The following is a 24,184-nucleotide window of genomic DNA, read 5'->3' on the forward strand; positions in this document are numbered from 1 at the left end:
CGGGCCCCTTCGTTTCTGCTTGGGAAACCCCTCGTTTCTGCTCTGCCCCCTCACGGCACCCCCAAATTTCTGCCCCTGAACCCCAAATTTCTGCCCCTGAACCCCCAAATTTCTGCTCCTGAACCCCAAATTTCTGCCCCTGAACCCCAAATTTCTGCCCCTGAACCCCAAATTTCTGCTTTGAACCCCTCATTTCTGCTTTGAAGCCCTCACGGCCCCTTCATTTCTGCTCGGGAAACCCCTCGTTTCTGCTCTGCCCCCTCACAGCACCCCCAAATTTCTGCCCCTGAACCCCAAATTTCTGCCCCTGAACCCCAAATTTCTGCTCGTGAACCCCTCATTTCTCCTCCTGAACCCCAAATTTCTGCCCCTGAACCCCAAATTTCTGCTTTGAACCCCAAATTTCTGCTCCTGAACCCCCAAATTTCTGCTTTGAACCCCTCACGGCCCCTTCATTTCTGCTCGGGAAACCCCTCGTTTCTGCTCTGCCCCCTCACAGCACCCCCAAATTTCTGCCCCTGAACCCCAAATTTCTGCCCCTGAACCCCAAATTTCTGCCCCTGAACCCCTCATTTCTGCCCCTGAACCCCCAAATTTCTGCTTTGAACCCCTCATTTCTGCTTTGAACCCCTCATTTCTGCCCCTGAACCCCAAATTTCTGCCCCTGAATCCCCTCACGGCCCCTTCATTTCTGCTCGGGAAACCCCTCGTTTCTGCTCTGCCCCCTCACAGCACCCCCAAATTTCTGCCCCTGAACCCCCAAATTTCTGCTCCTGAACCCCAAATTTCTGCCCCTGAACCCCCAAATTTCTGCTTTGAACCCCAAATTTCTGCTTTGAACCCCTCATTTCTGCCCCTGAACTCCAAATTTCTGCTTTGAACCCCTCATTTCTGCTCCTGAACCCCAAATTTCTGCTTTGAACCCCTCATTTCTGCCCCTGAACCCCAAATTTCTGCCCCTGAACCCCTCACGGCCCCTTCATTTCTGCTCGGGAAACCCCTCGTTTCTGCTCTGCCCCCTCACAGCACCCCCAAATTTCTGCCCCTGAACCCCAAATTTCTGCCCCTGAACCCCAAATTTCTGCCCCTGAACCCCCAAATTTCTGCTCCTGAACCCCAAATTTCTGCCCCTGAACCCCAAATTTCTGCCCCTGAACCCCCAAATTTCTCCTCCTGAACCCCAAATTTCTGCTTTGAAGCCCTCACGGCCCCTTCATTTCTGCTCGGGAAACCCCTCGTTTCTGCTCTGCCCCCTCACAGCACCCCCAAATTTCTGCCCCTGAACCCCCAAATTTCTGCCCCTGAACCCCAAATTTCTGCCCCTGAACCCCCAAATTTCTGCTTTGAACCCCTCATTTCTGCTTTGAACCCCCAAATTTCTGCCCCTGAACCCCAAATTTCTGCTCCTGAACCCCAAATTTCTGCCCCTGAACCCCTCATGGCCCCCTCACACCGAGCTTCTCCTGCTTTTCTCACTCGTCCCTTTTGTCTCCCTTGATTCCAGGGCCGGTCCATAACGAGTTGGCATTCCAGCCGCCCATCTCCAACCATCCCGGTGAGTAATGCCCAGCGGGCACGGCGGGCACGGCGGGCACCGTGGCACTGATGGTGTGCCCAGGTGTGCCAGGCTGTGCCCGGGTGTGTCTGAGTGTGCCAGGGTGTGCCCAGGAGTGTCTGAGTGTGTCTGGGGCCGTGCCCAGGTGTGTCTGGGGCTGTGCCCCGGTGTGTCTGGGGCTGTGCCCAGGTGTGCCAGGCTGTGCCCAGGCGTGTGATATTATTTATTATATATTATGTATTATGTATTATACATTATTATATAAATATATAATTATAATATGCAAATTTATTCTTATAAAATCGCGATTTGCATATTGCAGAATGTTAATTATACTTAATATGACATCATAATCATGATCATAATTATAATATTCGGTCACATGATCTATAACACATTATATATTAGACATTATTGTAGAAATAGGCAATGATATGTAATATTCAAATTTATTATTATTATAAAATCGCGATTTACATATTCTAGAATCCTTGTTATGCTTAATATGACATCATAATAATTTTCTCATAATTTTAATACTATATAACATTATATATAACACATTATATATTAGACATTATTGTAGAAATAGGCAATGATATGTAATATGCAAATTTATTATTATAAAATCGCAATTTACATATTCTAGAATCCTTGTCATGCTTAATGTGATATCATAATAATTATCATAATTATAATAATTCTAATAATAAATAATAAATTAATACTATCAAATCAGCCTTCTGAGGCACAGAGTCAGGATTCTCACCTCCTCCCTGATCCTGGCGCCCCTGTGTGTATATTATATGTTATATGTTATATGTTATATGTTATATGTTATATGTTATATGTTATATATATTATATATTATACATTATACATTTTACATTATACATTACACATTATATGTAACACATTCTACATTATATATTATATATTTTTGCATAAATACGCAATAATATCTCTATTATGGAACGATATTCTTATAAAATCCTGTTTATATATTATCGAATCCTGATTTTTTATATATATATATATTTATATTTATTTACTTAATTATTTATATTTATTTATTTATATATTTATTTTTATTTATTTATTTATATATATTTATATTTATTTATTTATGTGTGTGTGTGTGTGTGCTGAGTGTGTGTGTGTGTGCGCGTGTTGTCGTGCAGCTCCGGAGGACTGGTGCTCCATTATATATGTTATATATTATATATTTTATGTTATATATTATATGTTATATGTTATGTATTATATATTAGATGTTATGTATTATATATTATATATTATATATTATATATTATATATTATATATTATATATTATATATTATATATTATACATTATATATTATACATTATACATTATATATTATACATTATACATTTTACATTATACATTATACATTATACATTATACATTATATATTATACATTATACATTATACATTACATATTATACATTATACAATTATACATTATACCTTATATATTATATATTATATATTATACATTATATATTATACATTATACATTTTACATTATACATTATACATGATACATTTTACATTATACATTATACATTATACATTATACATTTACATTTACATATACATTACACATTACACATTATACATTATATATTATACATTATACATTATAAATTATACATTATACATTATACATTTACATTATACATTATATAATATACATTATACATTATACATTATATATTATGCATTATACATTATACATTATACATTTTACATTATACATTATACATGATACATTTTACATTATACATTATATATTATACATTATACATTATACATTATATATTATACATTATATATTATATATTATACATTTTACATTATACGTTACACATTACACATTATACATTATACATTATACATTATATATTTTACATTATACATTATACATTATATATTATATATTATACATTTTACATTATACATTGTATATTATACCTTATATATTATATATTTACATTATACATTATATATTATACATTATACATTATACATTATATATTATACATTATACATTTTACATTTTACATTATACATTATACATTTTACATTATACATTATACATTATATATTATACATTTTACATTATGCATTATATATTATACATTATACATTATACATTATACATTTTACATTATACATTATACATTTTACATTATACATTATACATTATATATTATACATTATATATTATACATTTTACATTATATATTATACATTATACATTATAAATTATACATTATACATTATACATTATTTATTATACACTATACATTATAAATTATACATTATACATTATACATTATACATTATAAATTATACATTTTACATTACATATTATACATTATACATTATACATTACATATTATACATTATACATTATACATTATACATTATAAATTATACATTATACATTTTACATTATACATTATACATTATACGTTATACATTATACATTATACATTATACATTATATATTATGCATTATACATTACATATTATACATTATACATTATACATTATATCTTATACATTATACATTATACATTATACATTATACATTATACATTATACATTATACATGATACATTTTACATTATACATTATATATTATACATTATACATTATACATTATATATTATACATTATACATTATACATTATACATTATACATGATACATTTTACATTATACATTATATATTATACATTATACATTATACATTATATATTATACATTATACATTATATATTATATATTATACATTTTACATTTTACATTATACATTATACATTTTACATTATACATTATATATTATACATTATACTTTATACATTATATATTATACATTATACATTATATATTATATATTATATATTATACATTATACATTATACATTATATATTATACATTATACATTACACATTATACATTATACATTATATATTATACATTATACATTATACATTATATATTATACATTATACATTATACATTATACATTATATATTATACATTATACATTATATATTATATATTATATATTATACATTATACATTATAAATTATATATTATACATTATACATTTTACATTATACATTATACATTATATATTATACATTACACATTACACATTATACATTATACATTATATATTATACATTATATATTATATATTATACATTATACATTATACATTATACATTATATATTATACATTATACATGATACATTTTACATTATACATTATACATTATACATTTTACATTATACATTATACATTATACATGAGACATTTTACATTATACATTATACATTATATATTATACATTATGCATTATACATTATACATTATATATTATACATTATACATTATAAATTATACATTATACATTTTACATTATACATTATACATTATACATTATACATTTTAAATTATACATTATACATTATGCATCATATATAACACCTTATATATTACACATTATGTAATATATATTGTATTTTATACATTATACATTACGCATTATACATTATACATTATCAATTATCCATTATACATTATAATATTATATCTTATATATCATACATTATATATTATATACAACACCCTATATATTCCCGCAGCTCCCGAGTACTGGTGCTCCATCGCCTACTTCGAGATGGACGTGCAGGTGGGGCGAGACCTTCAAGGTTCCTTCCAGCTGCCCATCGTCACCGTCGACGGCTACGTCGACCCCTCCGGCGGCGACCGCTTCTGCCTGGGCCAGTTGTCCAACGTGCACCGGACGGAGGCCATCGAGCGAGCGAGGTGCCGTCTGTGTGTCCGTGTGTCCGTGTGTCTGTGTGTGTGTGTGTGTGCAGGGCACAGGTTCTGCTTGGGCCCAGCTGTCCAACGTGCAGCGACGGAGGCCATCGAGCGAGCGAGGTGCCGTCTGTGTGTCTGTCTGTGTGTCTGTGTGTCTGTGTGTCTGTGTCTGTGTGTGTGTGTTGGGTGTGATCATCTCTATGTGTGTGTGTGTGTGTGTGTGTGTGATCATCTCTGTGTGTGTGTGTGTGTGTGTGATCATCTCTATGTGTGTGTGTGTGTGTGTGATCATCTCTATGTGTGTGTGTGTGTGATCATCTCTATGTGTGTGTGTGTGTGAGTGTGATCATCTCTATGTGTGTGTGTGTGTGTGTGTGATCATCTCTATGTGTGTGTGTGTGTGTGGGTGTGATCATCTCTATGTGTGTGTGTGTGTGTGTGCTCATCTCTATGTGTGTGTGTGTGTGTGTGTGTGATCATCTCTATGTGTGTGTGTGTGAGTGTGATCATCTCTATGTGTGTGTGTGTGTGTGTGTGTGATCATCTCTGTGTGTGTGTGTGTGTGTGTGATCATCTCTCTGTGTGTGTGTGTGTGTGTGTGATCATCTCTATGTGTGTGTGTGTGTGTGTGTGATCATCTCTATGTGTGTGTGTGTGATCATCTCTCTGTGTGTGTGTGTGTGTGATCATCTCTGTGTGTGTGTGTGTGTGTGTGATCATCTCTATGTGTGTGTGTGTGTGTGGGTGTGATCATCTCTATGTGTGTGTGTGTGCGTGTGTGAGTGTGATCATCTCTATGTGTGTGTCTCTGTGTGTGTGTGTATGTTTGTCTGTGTGTGCTCTATGTATGTTTACGCGTGTATGTTTCCGTATGTCCTCTGTATGTCTGTCTGTGTCTTATGTGCTGGCCGTCCCTCCCACCCCCCTACAAACCTTGCTGCCACACGTGTGCATTTCCTGCAACACCTCTCCACCCTCACTCCGCCACCTGCATTTCCTGCAACACCCCTCCCCCCTCACCGCATCACATGCATTGCTGCCCACACCCCATTCCCCTTCAGCATTTGCATTTCCTGCAACGCCTCTCCACCCTCACCGCATCGCATGCATTGCTGCCCACACCCCATCCCCCTCTCTCCCCCGCAGGTTGCACATCGGCAAGGGCGTGCAGCTGGAGTGCAAGGGCGAGGGCGACGTCTGGGTGCGCTGCCTGAGCGACCACGCCGTCTTCGTGCAGAGCTACTACCTGGACCGCGAGGCGGGCCGAAGCGCCCGGCGACGCCGTGCACAAAATCTACCCCAGCGCCTACATCAAGGTGGGCACCGGGGCGGGCAAAGTTGGCACCGGGTGGAAAAAGCAAAATTTTTTGGGGGGTTTTGACCATGGCGGCTCAAAATCTGAGCGTGTTCAGCCTTTTTTCCTTCTTCTTCTTCTTGGCGTCCATCTTCTGGTGTGGTGGTCGTCCATCTTCACTTTTAGAGTGTCTAACATTGGTGATGGGTATGGGGTGGTTATTGCCGATAACGCACCGCGTATGAAAAGATGACGCCTCCAGAGTGCCAGGAACAAAAAAATGGAATTTATATATAAGAAACAAGAAAGGAATTTAAAGATAAGGAACAAGAAAGGAATTTGTATATAAGAAACAAGAAAGGAATTTATGGATAAGGAACAAGAAAGGAATTTAAAGATAAGAAACAAGAAAGGAATTTAAAGATAAGAAACAAGAAAGGAATTTAAAGATAAGAAACAAGAAAAAACCTCGAGATTGAGGAGTGAGCAGCTCCTTTTTCAGTTTCTATCCCCATTTTTCTGTCCAGAGGAGAAGCTTGGGCCAGGGAGGAGAAAAAGGGAAAAAAAAAGGGGAGGAGGAATTGTAAAACCGAAAAGTTTGGCAAAAGAACTGGCGGGAAAACTGAGGAGGGCAGAACCATTTTACACAAAACGGGGGGAGGGAGCAGACGCATGAAATGGCGGAGGAATGAAATGAACTGAATGAATGAATGAATGAATTAATTAATTAATTAATTAATTTCATGAACATAACCTGAAAGATTGACGGTAGAACTGGCGGGAAAACTGAGGAGGGCAGAACCATTTCCCGCCAAACGGGGGGGGGGGAGCAGACGCATAAAATGGCGGAGGAATGAAATGAACTGAATGAATGAATGAATGAATGAATTAATGAATGAATGAATGAATGAATGAATGAAGTAATGAATGAACACGCGACAACAGGTTGAGAGAACGAGGAGGGTCTGTAGGAATAGGATCGGGGCTGAAGTGAAGGAATGGGATCAGGGCTGGAATGGGATCAGGGCTGGAATGGGATCAGGACTGGAATGGGATCAGGACTGGAATGGGATCGGGACTGGAATGGGATCAGGACTGGAATGGGATCAGGACTGGAATGGGATCGGGATTGGAATGGGATCGGGACTGGAATGGGATCGGGACTGGAATGGGATCAGGACTGGAATGGGATCGGGACTGGAATGGGATCGGGGCTGGAATGGGATCAGGACTGGAATGGGATCAGGACTGGGAGTGAAGGAATGGGATCGGGGCTGGAAGTGAAGGAATGGGATCAGGACTGGAATGGGATAGGGACTGGAATGGGATCGGGATTGGAATGGGATGGGGACTGGAATGGGATGGGGACTGGAATGGGATCAGGACTGGAATGGGATGGGGACTGGAATGGGATGGGGACTGGAATGGGATCAGGACTGGAATGGGATCAGGACTGGAATGGGATTGGGACTGGAATGGGATCAGGAGTGGAAGTGAAGGAATGGGATCAGGACTGGAATGGGATCGGGACTGGAATGGGATCGGGACTGGAATGGGATCGGGGCTGGAATGGGATTGGGACTGGAATGGGATCAGGACTGGAATGGGATCAGGACTGGAAGTGAAGGAATGGATCGGGAGTGGAAGTGAAGGAATGGGATCGGGACTGGAATGGGATCAGGACTGGAATGGGATCGGGACTGGAATGGATGGGGACTGGAATGGGATCAGGAGTGGAAGTGAAGGAATGGGATCAGGACTGGAATGGGATCAGGACTGGAATGGGATCAGGACTGGAATGGGATCGGGACTGGAATGGGATCGGGACTGGAATGGGATCGGGACTGGAATGGGATGGGGACTGGAATGGGATCAGGACTGGAATGGGATCAGGACTGGAATGGGATCGGGACTGGAATGGGATCAGGACTGGAATGGGATGGGGACTGGAATGGGATCGGGACTGGAATGGGATCAGGACTGGAATGGGATCGGGACTGGAATGGGATCAGGACTGGAATGGGATGGGGACTGGAAGTGAAGGAATGGGATCGGGAGTGGAAGTGAAGGAATGGGATCGGGACTGGAATGGGATCAGGACTGGAATGGGATCGGGACTGGGAGTGAAGGAATGGGATCGGGACTGGAATGGGATCGGGACTGGGAGTGAAGGAATGGGATCGGGACTGGAATGGGATGGGGACTGAATGGGATCAGGACTGGAATGGGATCAGGACTGGAATGGGATCGGGACTGGAATGGGATCGGGACTGGAATGGGATCGGGATTGGAATGGGATCAGAACTGGAAATGTTGGAAATGGGATCGGGATTGGAAATGTTGGAAATGGGATCGGGAGTGGAAATGTTGGGAATGGAAATGTTGGAAATGGGATTGGGATTGGAAATGTTGGAAATGGAAATGTTGGAAATGGGATCGGGAGTGGAAATGTTGGAAATGGAAATGTTGGAAATGGGATCGGGAATTGGAAATGTTGGAAATGACAGGATTGGAATTTTTGGAATTTTTTCCCCTCGCAGGTTTTCGACCTGCGGCAGTGCCACCGGCAGATGCAGCAGCAGGCGGCCACGGCGCAGGCGGCAGCAGCCGCTCAAGCCGCAGCTGTTGCAGGAAACATCCCCGGGCCCGGATCCGTGGGTGGCATCGCGCCCGCCATCAGTGAGTGGGCACAGGGGCACTGGGTGCAGTGAATGCACAGGAATGGCTGCATTGAATGCACACAATGCTTGCAATAAATGCATCTCTCACATGCAGGCCTCCTCCGCCGCCGCCGGCATCGGCGTGGACGACCTGCGGCGCCTCTGCATTTTGCGCATGAGCTTCGTCAAGGGCTGGGGCCCCGATTACCCGCGCCAAAGCATCAAGGAGACGCCGTGCTGGATCGAGATCCACCTGCACCGGGCGTTGCAACTTTTGGATGAAGTGCTGCACACCATGCCCATCGCCGACCCGCAGCCGCTGGATTGAGCCGGCGCATTTCCTGCACCGCCGCGTCGCCGTTTGCCCACTTTGCTCTGAGCAAAACGCGCAGGATTTGGAAGAATTTCCCAAATTTGCAGGATTTGGAACTGCGCCGGAGTCGTCGCATCCCAGCTGTGCCCACCGTGGGCTGTGGGGCACAACTCTGCCATCCCTGTGCCCACATCACAGCTGTGCCCACCCTGAGTGCCCCCGGCCGCGCCTTTGGGCCTTGTGTCCCCTCAGGTCTCCGCCCCTTCTGCCGCCGCCCCGCCCCAGCGAATTTCCCGCCCTCACCGCGAGAACAACCCGAATTGTCCCAATTAATCATTAAAATTAATCATTGCAATTAATAATTCCAATTAATCATCGCAATTCATCATTACATTTAATTATTCCGACTCCCCGCCATCCAAGATGGCGGCCCCCGTGTCGTCACGTGATGCTTTTCCAAGATGGCGGCGCCCAGGCTTTCCCGCGCATTCCGGCAACAAGATGGCGGCGCCCACGTTTTCCCGCGCTTTCCGGCAACAAGATGGCGGCGCCCAGCGGCGACTTCCGGCAACAACAAGATGGCGGCGCCCAGCTCGGCCTTTTCTTATCTCCTTTTGATAAGCGCTCAACGGAATTCCCGGTAGTTTTTTTTTTGTAGCTTCCTGTACGTTTTTTTTGGTTTTTTTGTTTCATTAGGAGCTAGTCGGTGAAAAATATAATTTTCACAAATATAATGTAGCTAAATTTGCTGAAATTCTGTAATTCAGAGTTATGGTTTTTGATTAAAAAAGGAAAAAAATTCCGCTCTGGGCTCTGTTGTTTCTCATTGGGTTTGGGAGGGCGAGTTCGTGAGGGCCGGGGTCGGAGCTGCGGTTCCAGGGTTTTATTTTATTTTATTTTAATTTTAATCCAGTTTCTGGGATTTTGGGGGAGATTTGGTTTTGATTTTTGATTTTTCTTTTTGATTTTTTTGGGGATTTTTTCGGGATTTTTTTGGTGGATTTTTTTGCTGGGAATCTTGAGGCGCCCGCGAGCGGCTCCCGCCCCCTTTTATTTTTCTCCTTTTTTCTGTCCATTTTTCTCTTTTTTTCCCTCAAATTTTCGCTAAAATTGCCCGGACACACCCCGAAGATGAAGCGAGGAAGGATTAAAAGGTAAAAATTTCCAGGTTTTTATTAAAAACCCCCCAAAAATCGGATTAATTCGACCACTCCCCCTTTCCCCCCCCCTTCCCCTCAGAGGCCTCTGAGGGCGCCGGCGAGCGGCTCCCGCCCCTTTTATTCCCAATTTTTCTCTTTTTTTTTGCCCATTTTTCCTCTTTTTTCCCTCAAATTTTCGCTAAAATTGCCCGGAACACCCAGGAGATGAAGCGAGGAAGGATTAAAAGGTAAAAATTTCCAGGTTTTTAATAAAAACCCCCCCAAAAAATCGGAATTAATTCGACCACTCCCCCTTTCCCCCCCCCTTCCCCTCAGAGGCCTCTGAGGGCGCCGGCGAGCGGCTCCCGCCCCTTTTATTCCCAATTTTTCTCTTTTTTTTGTCCATTTTCCCCTTTTTTTTCCCTCAAATTTTCGCTAAAATTGCCGGAACACCCAGAAGATGAAGCGAGGAAGGATTAAAAGGTAAAAATTTCCAGGTTTTTATTAAAAAACCCCCCAAAAATCGGAATTAATTCGACCACGCCCCCTTCCCCCCCACCCCTTCCCCTCAGAGGCGCCGGCGAGCGGCTCCAGCCCCTTTTATTCCCAATTTTTCTCTTTTTTTTGCCCATTTTTCCTCTTTTTCCCTCAAATTTTCGCTAAAATTGCCCGGAACACCCAGGAGATGAAGCGAGGAAGGATTAAAAGGTAAAAATTTCCAGGTTTTTATTAAAAACCCCCCAAAAATCGAATTAATTCGACCACTCCCCTTTCCCCCCCCCCCTTCCCCTCAGAGGCCTCTGAGGGCGCCGGCGAACGGCTCCCTCCCCTTTTTTATTCCCAATTTTTCTCTTTTTTTTGTCCATTTTCCCTTTTTTTTCCCTCAAATTTTCGCTAAAATTGCCCGGGACACCCAGGAGATGAAGCGAGGAAGGATTTAAACGCAAAATTTCCAGGTTTTTATCGGATTTTTCTTTGTTTTTCCAAGGGTTTGGGGAGGGTTTTGTTCGCGTGAGGGGAGGGATCGAGCGGCGCGGCGCGAGGGGATAAAAGAGCTAAAAATTAATTTTTTTACCCCCAAAATTGCGATTTTTACCCCAAAATTCCCAGTTTTAATCGCCTTAAACCTTAAATTTTTAACCCTAAAACTCCCGGATTTTAAACCCCAAAAATTCCGGATTTTTTCCCCTCACGATTCCCATGTTTTCCCCTTCCAAGACCCAAACTGGCCGGGTTTTAACCCCTAAAATTCCCATTTTTTTCCAAAAATTCCCAGTTTTTTCACCCAAAATTCCCCATTTTTAACTCCCAAACCTTAAGTTATTAACCCTAAAAGGTTTTTTAATGAATTTTTTGGGTTTTTTTGGCATTTCAGGTGGGCACAGAATGGAAATCTCCTGGATTTGGCTCCTGGTGCTGCTGGCGGGGACAAAGGGACAGCAAAAATCCAAAGGTGAGAGCCTAAAAAATTCCCAAAAAATCCCCCAAAATTCCCCAAAAAATCCTAAAAAATTAAAAAAAAAAAAGAAAAACAAGGGAAAAATTGAGGAAAAATGGGAAAAAATGGGAAAAAATTGAGGAAAAATGGGAATAAAATAGGGGAAAATTGAGAATAAAATTGGGGAAAAAATTGAGAAAAAATGGGAATAAAATGAAAATAAAATGGGGAAAATTGAGGAAAAATGAGAATAACATGGGAAAAAATTGGGAAAAAATTGACAAAAAATTAGGAAAAAATCCATTAAAAAACCCATAAAAAACCCAATTTTCGTCCGATTTTCGCCAAATTTTTTTTAAATATTAATTTAATTTTTTTATTTTTTATTTTTTTTTACAGAATCTCAAGTTCCTGACCAACCCAGCTCCCTCCAGCTCCATCCTTTACCCTCAGGGATCTCCTTGAACTGGAGCCCCCCCTGAACCCCAAAATTTTCATTCGGGGTTTTCTTCTTTCTTATGGCTTGGGCAGTCCCTATGCTCACACTGTGACCTTGGACAGCACCCCAAAACTCCTACAAAATCCTTAATTTAGGTAAGTTTTAATTAATTTCTTCATTAAAAAATTAATTCATTCCCCAATTTTTCTGATTTTTTCCCATTTTTTCCCCATTTTTTCCCAATTTTTTCCCATTTTTTTCCAATTTTTTTCACCAATTTTCCCCACTTTATTCCCAATTTTTGTCTAACTTCTAACCAGTATTTCCCCCATTTTCCCCCAATTTCCCCCAAATTTTCAGAAATTTTCTCCAATTTTTTCCCCACTTTTTTCTTCCAATTTTTCCCCATTTTTTCCCCATTTTTCCCCCATTGGCCGCCATTTTGTGCCGATTTTCCCCCAATTTTTCCCCAATTTTTTCAAAAATTTTATTCAAATTCTCCCCAATTTTATTCCAATTTTTCTTTAACTTCTCTCACATTTTTTCCCCTTTTTCCCTCAATTTTCCCCAAAGTTTCAGAAATTTTCTCCAAAATTTTTCCTACTTTTTCTCCATTTTTCCCCATTTTTTCCCCATTTTATTCCAATTTTTCCCCAATTTTCCCCCATTTTTTCCCAATTTTTCCCCAATTTTTCCCCCATCCAAACTCCCTTTAATAACATTTTCATTAATTAAAAATTTAATTAATTTTTAATTCCAGAGCCCAATTCCCATTACGTGGTTTCCCTCAAAGCTTTCAACAACGCCGGCCCAGGAATTCCCCTCTATGGAAGTGCAACCACCAAAGCTGCAGGTAAAAAATAAATTAAAAATTAATTTAAAATTAAAATTTTTTTGCAGGAAAAAATGAGAAAAAATTTGGGAAAAAATGAGAAAAAATTGGGAAAAAATGGGAAAAAATCAGATTAAAATGGAATAAAATGGGGAGTTTTTCCTCATTTTTTTCCCATTTTTTCCTCATTTTTTCCTATTGAATTCCAATTATTTTCCCCAATTTTTCCCATTTTTTTCCTCATTTTATTCCCATTTTTCCCCAATTTTCCCATTTTATTCCCAATTTCTTCCTAATTTTTTCCCATTTTATTCCAAATTTTTTCCCATTTTTTCCTGATTTTTTTTCCATTTTTCCCCAATTTTTCCCCCATTTTTCCCCCATTTTTTCCCCAATTCTCCCCCACTAAAAAACCCTGAAAATTCCCATTTTTTTTCCCCAAAATTCCAATTTTTTTATTAAAAAAAATTCCAATTTTTTATTCAAAAATTCCCATTTTTTTTCCAGCCCCGAGTTCTCCTCCCAAGGATCTCACGGTGATTTCCCGGCAAGGAAAATTCCGGAACGCGGAGCTGAGCTGGCAACCCCCAGTGGAAGCAAACGGGAAAATTACAGGTAAAAAACACCCAAAAACTCAATTAAACACTAATTAAAAATTAATTAAAAGAATTAAAAACATTTATTAAAAAATTCCTGCAAAAAATTCCCAAAAAATCAAAAAAAAACCTCAAAAAATCCCCTAAAAATCCTTCTCCCTCAGGGCTCAGCTGTCAATCACGCTGAAGCCCCGCCCCTTGTTTGCCTCAGCCAATCAGAACGCGCCTCCTTCTCCCTCATGGCTCAGCTGTCAATCACGCTGAAGCCCCGCCCCTTGTTTGGCTCAGCCAATCAGAACGCGCCTCCTTCTCCCTCATGGCTCCCCTGTCAATCATGCTGAAGCCCCGCCCCTTTTTTGCCTCAGCCAATCAGAACGCGCCTCCTTCTCCCTCATGGCTCACCTGTCAATCACGCTGAAGCCTTTGGCTCAGAAAAATCAGAAAAATCCCCCAAAAAACTCAGAAAAATCCCCAAAAGAATCCCCAAAAAATCCAAAAAATTCTTAATTAATCCCCCACCACCTCTGACTAAATCCCCATTAAAAGCTAATTAAAAGCTCGTTAAATTAATTAACAAAAAAATTAATTTCTCACTTTTGGCTGCTCTAATATCAACAAGCTCTGCCAGGGGATGGGCTCCCAAAATGGGGCCAAAAATGGCCTCAAAAAATCCCCAAAAATCCTAAAAAAATCTCAAATAATCCTGAATCCATCCTTAATAAAACCTAATTAAAAGCTAATTAAAAGCTCATGAAATTAATTAACAAAAAAAATTAATTCTCACCTTTAGGAGAATGGTAAGGGAGAGGTTCTGTCAGGGATCCCGGTCCTTCGGAATTCCTGGCCTGGACTTTCAAAACGGCACCAAAAATGGCCTAAAAAAATCCCAAAAAAAATCCCCCAAAAATCCCAAAAAATCCCCAAAAATTACTTTATAATGATGAATAATTAATTCTAATTAATTTTAATTATTTTTTAGGTTATACAATCTTTTATTCACCGAGAAAAAATGCTCCAATCTCGGAATGGATCCCTCAGGCTGTGGGAGCCGAGCGCCTTTCCCAGCCCATCCCTGAGGCCTTGCTGGACTCCGGATCCTTCTTCAGAATCCAGGCCAGGAATTCCAAGGACCGGGCCCCCTCTCCGAATCCATCTATTACCGTTCGCCTAAAGGTAAGAAATTCATTTTTTTTCTTAATTAGTTTAATTAATTGTTAATTAGGTTTTAATGGGGATTGATTGGGGATGGGGTCAGGATGATTTGGGAATTTTTTGGGATTTTTTGTGGATTTTTTGGGGCCATTTTTGGCCCCATTTTGGGAGCCTTTCCCAGCCCATCCTCTGCCAGAGCCTGTTGATATTAGAGCAGACAAAGGCGAGAAATTATTTTTTTTGTTAATTAATTTAATGAGCTTTTAATTAGCTTTTAATTAGGTTTTATTAAGGATGGATTCAGGATTATTTGGGAATTTTTGGGATTTTTTGGGGATTTTTTTGGGGCCATTTTTGGCCCCATTTTGGGAGCCTTTCCCAGCCCATCCCCTGGCAGAGCCTGTTGATATTAGAGCAGCCAAAGGCGAGAAATTAATTTTTTTGTTAATTATTTTAACGAGCTTTTAATTAAGTTTTAATTAGGTTTTATTAAGGATGGATTCAGGATTATTTGAGAATTTTTGGGGATTTTTTAGGGATTTTTTTGGGCCATTTTTGGCCCCATTTTGGGAGCAATTCCAGAGGACCGGGCCCCCTCTCCGAATCCATCTATTACCATTCTCCTAAAGGTGTAAAATTAAATTTTTTATTAATTAATTTAACGAGCTTTTAATTAGCTTTTAATTAGGTTTTATTAAGGATGGATCCAGGATTATTTGGAATTTTTGGGGATTTTTTGGGGATTTTTTTGGGGCCATTTTTGGCCCCATTTTGGGAGCCTTTCCCAGCCTATCCCCTGCCAGAGCCTGTTGATATTAGGGCAACCAAAGGCAAGAAATTAATTTTTTTTGTTAATTAATTTAATGAGCTTTTAATTAGCTTTTAATTAGGTTTTATTGAGGATGGATTCAGGATTATTTGGGAATTTTTTGGGATTTTTTTGGGGGATTTTTTGGGGATTTTTGGGGATTTTTCAGAGATTTTTTGGGGATTTTTCTGATTGTCTGAGCCAAACAAGGGGCGGGGCTTCAGCGTGATTGACAGGGGAGCCGTGAGGGAGAAGGAGGCGTGTTCTGATTGGCTGAGGCAAACAAGGGGCGGGGCTTCAGCGTGATTGACAGGGGAGCCATGAGGGAGAAGGAGGCGCGTTCTGATTGGCTGAGGCAAACAAGGGGCGGGGCTTCAGCGTGATTGACAGCTGAGCCATGAGGGAGAAGGATTTTTAGGGGATTTTTTGAGATTTTGTTGGATTTTTTGGGAATTTTTTGCAGGAATTTTTTAATAAATGTTTTTAATTATTTTTAATTTATTTTTAATTAATGTTTAATTGAATTTTTGGGCGTTTTTTTACCTGTAATTTTCCCGTTTGCTTCCTCGGGAAATCACCGTGAGATCCTTGGGAGGAGACCTCGGGGCTGGAAAAAATGGGAATTTTTTAATAAAAAAATTGGAATTTTTTAATTAAAAAGATTGGAATTTCGGGGGAAAAAAATGGGAATTTTCAGGGGTTTTTAGTGGGGAAAAAATGGGGGAAAATTTCGGGGGATTTTTCTGCATTTTTAATGTGATTTTTTTTGCATTTTTAATGGGATTTTTTCCATTTTTAATGGGATTTTCGCAGGGATTTTTTGCCAATTTGCATTTTTATCAATTTTTCCTTGTAATTTACTTAATTTTTTTTTTTTTTTTTTAATTTTTAGAGGTTCCCATTGGTGAAAAAACCCCAAATTCCAACCCTGGGGTTCTGCTGTTGATCCTGGGAATTTCTGGAGGCGTCTCCGCAGTGGCGGCGGCTGTGGGAGCCTGGATCTGCTCCAAGAAACACCAGGAGAGGAAAAAAAAGTGAGAAATTGCCAAAAATCCCCCCACAATTCTGCCCAAAAAATCCCCCAAATATTCTCCAAAAATTGGCAAAAAATTCGGCCCCAAAAAAATCCCAAAAAATCCCCAAAAAATTCCAAAATATTCTCAATAATTGGGCAAAAAGTCCCTAAAAATCACCAAAAAATCCTAAAAAAATCTCCTAAAAATCACTAAAAAATTCCAAAAAAAATTCCTAAACAATTCCCAGAAAGTCCACCCAAAAATTTCCCAAAAAACCCCCAAAAAATTCCCATAAAAAAATCCCAAAAAATCCTAAAAAAATTCCCCAAAAATAAATTGAATTTTCCCCAAAAATAAATTGTATTTTCCCCCAATTTTTCCTTAAAATAAATCCCAATTTTTCCCATATTCTTTCCCAATTTTTGCCCAATTTTTCCTCAAAATAAATTGAATTTTTTCCCCAATTTTTTCCATATTTTCCCCAATTTTTCCCCAAAATGAATTCAATTTTTTTCCCAAATTTTTCCCAAATTTCCCCCAATTTTTTCCCAATTTTTTGCCCAGTTTTTCCCCAAAATAAATTGAATTTTTCTCCAATTTTTCACAGGAATCAAGGCAAAAGAACCCTGAGCCAGACCGAGCCCAGACCTCCGGATTTGTGGATCCACCACGAGGAAATGGAGCTGAAAAATGTGGAAAAAACCTCAGAAAATTCAAAAGCGACGGCTCCAAACCCCCAAGAAATCCAAAACGAACCCAAAAATTCAGAAATGGAACCGGGAAATCCAAATATTCCACAACCAGGTAAGAAATTCTGAAAAAATTCCATTTTTTTCCCCAAAAAATCCCAAAAAATCCAACATTTGGTCCAAAAATTCCCCCAAAAAATCCAAATTTTTGGTCCAAAATTCACCCATAAAATCCCCCAAAATTCCCCAAAAAATCACCAAAAATTCCCCAAAAATCCCCCAAAATTATTCTCAAAATTTCAAGAAAATTCCCCCAAGATTTCAATTAAAATTCCATGAAAATTCTGCAAAATTTCTCCCAAAAAATTCCCCAAAAATTCTCCAAAAATCCCCAAAAAATTCCTTCTCCCTCACGGCTCACCTGTCAATCACGCTGAAGCCCCGCCCCTTGTTTGCCTCAGCCAATCAGAACACGCCTCCTTCTCCCTCAGGGCTCAGCTGTCAATCACGCTGAAGCCCCGCCCCTTGTTTGGCTCAGCCAATCAGAACGCGCCACCTTCTCCCTCAGGGCTCAGCTGTCAATCACGCTGAAGCCCCGCCCCTTGTTTGCCTCAGCCAATCAGAACGCGCCTCCTTCTCCCTCAGGGCTCAGCTGTCAATCACGCTGAAGCCACGCCCCTTGTTTTCCTCAGCCAATCAGAACGCGCTTCCTTCTTCCTCATGGCTCACCTGTCAATCACGCTGAAGCCCCGCCCCTTGTTTGCCTCAGCCAATCAGAAAAATCCCCAAAAAATCCCCCAAAAATTCCAATTTTTCCCCCAATTTTCCCCCAATTTTTTAATTAAAATTTTTATTTTTTTGAATAAAAAAATTTGATTATTAATTAAATCAAATTTTAATTAATTTTTGATTAAAAAATTATATTTTATTTCAGTTCCTGAGCCTGAACATTCTGGAATCGGCCGCAGAGGAAAACTCAATGCTGGTAAATGGGGAAAAATTTCTGGAATTTAATTATTTTTAATTAATTTAATTATTTATTAATAAAATTTAATTATTTTTTAATTAAAAAGGGGGAAAAAATTGAAATTATTTTGGTAAAAAATTGCAAAAAAATTCGGATATTTGCCCAAAAAAAATCAAATTTTTTTGGGGAAAAAAAGGGGAAAATTCTGGAATTTGATATTTTTAATTAATTTAATGAATTTTAATTATTTTTTAATTAATTTTTAGCAGTGGTGAGTGGAATCCCAGTGCCCAACCCGGAGCCGCCGTTTCCCCATTTGCCCCTGAGGCCGCTGCCTTTCCCCAGCTTGCCCAGTAAAAGTGAGTGAAAATTAATTAATTTTTAATTATTTTTAATTAATTAAAAATATTTTAAAAATTGGATTAAAAATGGGGAAATTTGGGGGAAAAATTGGGAAAAAAAATTGGGAAAAAAAATACGGAAAAAATGAGGAAAAAATGGAATAAAATGGGGCAAAATTGAGAAAAAATAGGGGAAAAATTGAGAAAAAATTGGAAAAAATTCCGGGAAAATTTGGAATAAAATGGGAAAAATTGGGAAAAAAATTGAGAATAAAATGGGGAAAAATTGAGAAAAAATGGAATAAAATGGGGAAAATTGGGGAGAAAATTGAGAATAAAATTGGAATAAATTAGGGAGTAAAATCAGGCAATTATTGAGTGAAAAATTAGCAATAAATTAAATTTATTTTGATTTTTTTAACAGTTTTGGGCGAATCTGAGGCGGGAAATCCCGAGGAAATTCCCAGCAGGATCATCCCCACCGCCTGCGTCCGTCCCACCCATCCCCTGAGGAGCTTTGGCAATTCTTTCCCGCCCAAAATCTCCTACAATTCCATCCTCCAACAAGGTAAAAATTAATTAATATTCATCATTAATTATTCTATTAATCCCCTTTTTTTCCCATTTTTTTCCGATTTTTTTTCCGATTTATTTTGAATTTTTTTTGTTTTTTTTTCTATTTTTTTCACAAATTTTTCCACATTTTTAATCCAATTTTTCTCCAACTTCTCGCACATTTTTTCCCATTTTTCCCCCCAATTTTCCCCAAATTTTCAGAAATTTTCTCCCAATTTTTCCCCACTTTTTTCCATTTTTCCCCATTTTTTCCCCATTGGCCGCCATTTTGTGGCCATTTCCCCCCAGTTTTCTCCCCATTTATTTCAAAAATTTTTCCCAAATTTTCCCCAATTTTCTTCCAATTTTTCTCCAACTTCTCTCACATATTTTCCCAATTTTCCCCCAATTTTCCCCTAATTTCAGAAATTTCTTCCAAATTTTTTCCCACTTTTTCTCCATTTTTCCCCATTTTTTCCCCATTTTTTTCCCATTGGCCGCCATTTTGTGGCCATTTCCCCCCAGTTTTCTCCCCATTTTTTCAAAAATTTTTCCCAAATTTTCCCCAATTTTATTCCAATTTTTCTCCAACTTTTCTCACATATTTTCCCAATTTTTCCCCAATTTTCCCCAAATTTTCAGAAATTTCCTCCAAATTTTTTCCCACTTTTTTTCCATTTTTCCCCATTTTTTGTCCCATTTTTTGCCATTTTCCCCCATTTGCCGCCATTTTGTACCCATTTTCCCCCAATTTTCCCCAATTTTTCCAAAAATTTTTCCCAAATTTTCCCCAATTTTATTCCAATTTTTCTCCAACTTTTCCCCAATATTTCCCAAATTTTCCCCCAATTTTCCCCAAATTTTCAGAAATTCCTCCAAATTTTTTCCCACTTTTTCTCCAATTTTCCCCTTTTTTTCCCCATTTTATTTCCATTTTTTCCCAAGTTTATTCCAATTTTTTCCCTCATTTTATTCCCACTTTTCTCCAATTTTTTCCCCATTTTTCCCAATTTTTCCCTTAATTTCTTAATATCAATTCAATTATCAATTTAGTCCTTATTTTAATTAAAAATTTAATTATAATTTCATTTCCAGCCCCTTTCAAGCCTCTGCCTCCACGGCTCCGGAAGCTTCCGAGGACCCCAAGAATTCCTTCAATGTAAGAACCCCCCAAAACCCCTAAAATTAATTTGCATAAAATTTCCATAAAATATGCATACAATTAACATAAATTTGATCGAAATTGGAATAAAAATTATATATATTATGCATAAAATTTACATACAATTTGAATAAAATTGTTTACAATTGAGAAAAAATTGGGAAAAAAATTGGGGAAAATTGAAATAAAAATTAGATAAAAACTGGATCCCATTCAAACTCAAAATGGGAATCACATTGAGATGAAATTTGCATAAAATCTGCATGGAATTTGCATAAAGTTTGCATAATAGATGCATAAAATTGAGAAAAGTGCTAAAAATGGGGGGAAAATGGGAATAAAATTCGATAAAAATTGGATCTTTTATAAGTCCAAATGGGGATCAAATTTAGATGACATTTGCATAAAACTTGCATAAATTTTGCATAACATTTGAATGAAATTGAAAAATAATGAGAAAAAATGGTGAAAACATTGGGAAAAATTAAATTAAAAATTAGATAAAAACGGGATCAATTTAAAAATCAAAATGGGAATAAAATGTAAAGGAAAATTGCATGAAATTTGCATAAAATTTGCATAAAATTTGCATAAAATTGGGGAATAAAGGTGAAAATTTTGCAAAAAATTGGGATAATTTGGATTAAAAATAGATTTTAAAAAGATCAATTTAAGAATCAAAATGGGAATCAAATTAAGATTAAATTTGCATCAAATTTGCATAAAATTTGCATATAATTTGAATAAAAATGTGAAATATTTGCGAATGCATTGGGATAATTGGGATTAAAAAACAGATTAAAAATAGATCAATTTAAGAATCAAAATGACAATCAAATTGAGATTAAATTTGCATGAAATTTGCATAAATTTACATATAATTTGAAGAAAATTAAGAGAAATTGAGAAGAAACTGTGAAAAAATTGGGAAAAATTAGAAAAAATTAGATTAAAAAAAGATCAATTTAAGAATCAAAATGAGAATCAAATGAAGATGGAATCTGCATAAAATTTGCATATAATTTACATATAATTTGAATAAAATTTGGAATATTTTGAGTAAAATTGCTAAGAAATTAGCAAAAAATGGAATTAAAGTTAGATAAAACTGGATCCATTTCAAAATCCGAAATAAGATCAATTTTAGGTGAAATGTAGCCTAAAATTTGCATAAAATTTACATATAATTTACATATCATTTGAAGAAAATTCGGAAAATATTGAGTAAAATTGGAAAAAATCAGAATAAAAATTCGATAAAAACAAGATTCATTTCAGAATCAAAATGACAATCAAATTAAGATGAAATTTGCAGCAAATTTGCATAAAATTTACATACAATTTGAATAAAATTAAGATAAAATTGCGGGAAAATTGCGAACGAATTTGGATAATTTGGATTAAAAAATAGATTAAAAAAATATCAATTTAACAATCGAAATGGGAATCAAATTAAGATGAAATTTGAATTAAATTTGCATAAAATTTACATAAAATTTGCATTTTTTTCAGGTTTACGAGCAGGACGAGCTGAGCGAACAAATGGCGAGCCTGGAGGGGCTGATGAAACAACCTCAACGCCATCACCGGATCTGCTTTTTAAAAAATTCCCAAAAAATTCCCAAATTTTCCTTCAAAATTCCCCAAAAATTTCCGAAAAAATTTTGAAAAAAATTTGGGAAAAATTTGGAAAAAATTCGGAAAAAATTCGGGAAAAATTCGATTTTTTCATCATTTTTTAGGCGAAAAAATTGGAATTTTTTACCAATTAATTTCATTTTTCTCCTTAATTTTGGAATTCTTTTTCCCCCTCAAAAAATTTGGAATTATTTTCCCTAAAAATTCCCCTAATTTATGCTAATTTATGCTAATTTATTCATGGATTTTTTTTTTTTTCCTCTTTTTTTTAGGGATTTTTTTTTTTTTGTTTTTTTGTAGGAATTGTTGAATAAAGTTCGGGTAGAAAAAAATAAAAATTTTTTTTTTTTTGGTGTGTTGGTGTCGTTATTAATTAATGAATAATTAAAAATTAATGGACTGTTGATTTCTTATTAATTGTTCATTATTACTCATTAATTATTAGTTATTAATTAATCTATTAATGAGTTATTTATTAATTTATTATGAATTCATACATGTTCTAGGCATGTTCTAGGCATGTTCTAGGTATGTGTTGCTTATTAATTAATTATTAATTATTAATGAATTATTAATTATTAATTAATTATTTATTATTCGTTATTAATTACTGATTAATTAATTGGCCCAGATCAAGTTAAAAATTCAGCTATGTTCTAGGTAGGTGTTGCTTATTAATTAATTAGTATTTATTAATTATTAGTTAATTACCTATTATTAGTTATTAATTATTAATTAATTAATTGGCCGAGGGCAACTGGAAAATTCAGATCTGTTCTAGGCAGGTTCTAGGTATGTTCTAAGTACGCGTTGCTCATTAATTAATTATTATTTATTAATTAATAATTATAAATTAATTAATTATTAATTAATTAATACGCCGAAGTCAACTTCTAGAATTCAGCTATGTTCTAGGTATGTGTCGGTTATTATTAGGTATTAATTAATAATTATTAATTATTAATTATCAATTAATTATTAGTTATAGGCCAAGGTCAACTTAAAGGTCAAAGGTCACCCGGGTCAAAGTCACCCCGAAAGGTCAAAGGTCACCCCGGGGTCAAAGGTCAGAGGTCAAAGGTCACCCCGGGGTCAGAGGTCAAAGGTCACCCCAAAAGGTCAAAGGTCACACCGGGGTCAAAGGTCAAAGGTCACACCGAAAGGCCAAAGGTCACCCAAAAGGTCAAAGGTCACCTAAGGTCAAAGGTCAGGGGTCAACCTGGAAGGTCAAAGGTCACCCGGGGTCAAAGGTCACCCCAAAAGTCAAACGGGGTCAAAGGTCACCCCAAAAGGTCAGAGGTCAAAGGTCACCCGGGGTCAAAGGTCACCCACAAAGGTCAAAGGTCTTGGGGTGACCTTTGGCTGACCTTGACCTTTGACCTTTTGCAGCGACTTTCACCTCGATCTAGAACACACCTAGAGCACGCCTGGAACACGCCTGGAACATACCTAGCACATACCTAGAACACGCGACGACCGATTTGCGACATGCCTAGAACGTGCCTGGAACGTACCTGGAACATGCCTGGAACACGCCTAGAACATATCTAGAACATGCCTGGAACATGCCTAGAAAATGCCCTAAACCTAATTACGACATACCTAGAACATGTCTAGAACACGCCTAGAACATGTCTAGAACATGGCTGAGCTTTAGAGTGGACCTTGGCAATTAATCAATTAATAATTAATAAATTTATTAATAAATAACACCAAATTTA

General features: G+C 37.5%; 2 protein-coding genes across 2 annotated transcripts in view; both read left to right on the plus strand.

Moving 5' to 3' along the window:
• The window catches only part of LOC134431406 (mothers against decapentaplegic homolog 4-like), a 30,010-nt gene extending 19,951 nt beyond the window's left edge, over positions 1–10,059 (plus strand). The window contains 6 exon segments of the mRNA XM_063179423.1: positions 1,505–1,555; positions 5,244–5,427; positions 6,571–6,691; positions 6,693–6,740; positions 9,259–9,420; positions 9,494–10,059. Coding sequence (XP_063035493.1) covers positions 1,505–1,555; positions 5,244–5,427; positions 6,571–6,691; positions 6,693–6,740; positions 9,259–9,420; positions 9,494–9,706 — 779 coding nt within the window. The 3' untranslated portion in view covers positions 9,707–10,059.
• Positions 10,060–10,114: 55 nt separating this feature from the next.
• Positions 10,115–22,498, plus strand: LOC134431547 (netrin receptor DCC-like). The gene is made up of 13 exons (XM_063179543.1): positions 10,115–10,258; positions 10,388–10,397; positions 12,206–12,283; positions 13,468–13,560; positions 14,047–14,154; positions 15,115–15,308; positions 16,990–17,129; positions 17,719–17,915; positions 18,735–18,785; positions 19,034–19,126; positions 19,533–19,676; positions 20,759–20,822; positions 22,338–22,498. The coding sequence occupies exons 1-13, from the start codon at positions 10,115–10,117 to the stop codon at positions 22,357–22,359; spliced, it is 1,338 nt and encodes a 445-aa protein (XP_063035613.1). The 3' UTR covers positions 22,360–22,498.
• Positions 22,499–24,184: the final 1,686 nt, after the last annotated feature.

The sequence above is a fragment of the Melospiza melodia genome, chromosome W (genome assembly GCF_035770615.1).
Source record: "Melospiza melodia melodia isolate bMelMel2 chromosome W, bMelMel2.pri, whole genome shotgun sequence".
Lineage (NCBI taxonomy): Eukaryota > Metazoa > Chordata > Aves > Passeriformes > Passerellidae > Melospiza > Melospiza melodia.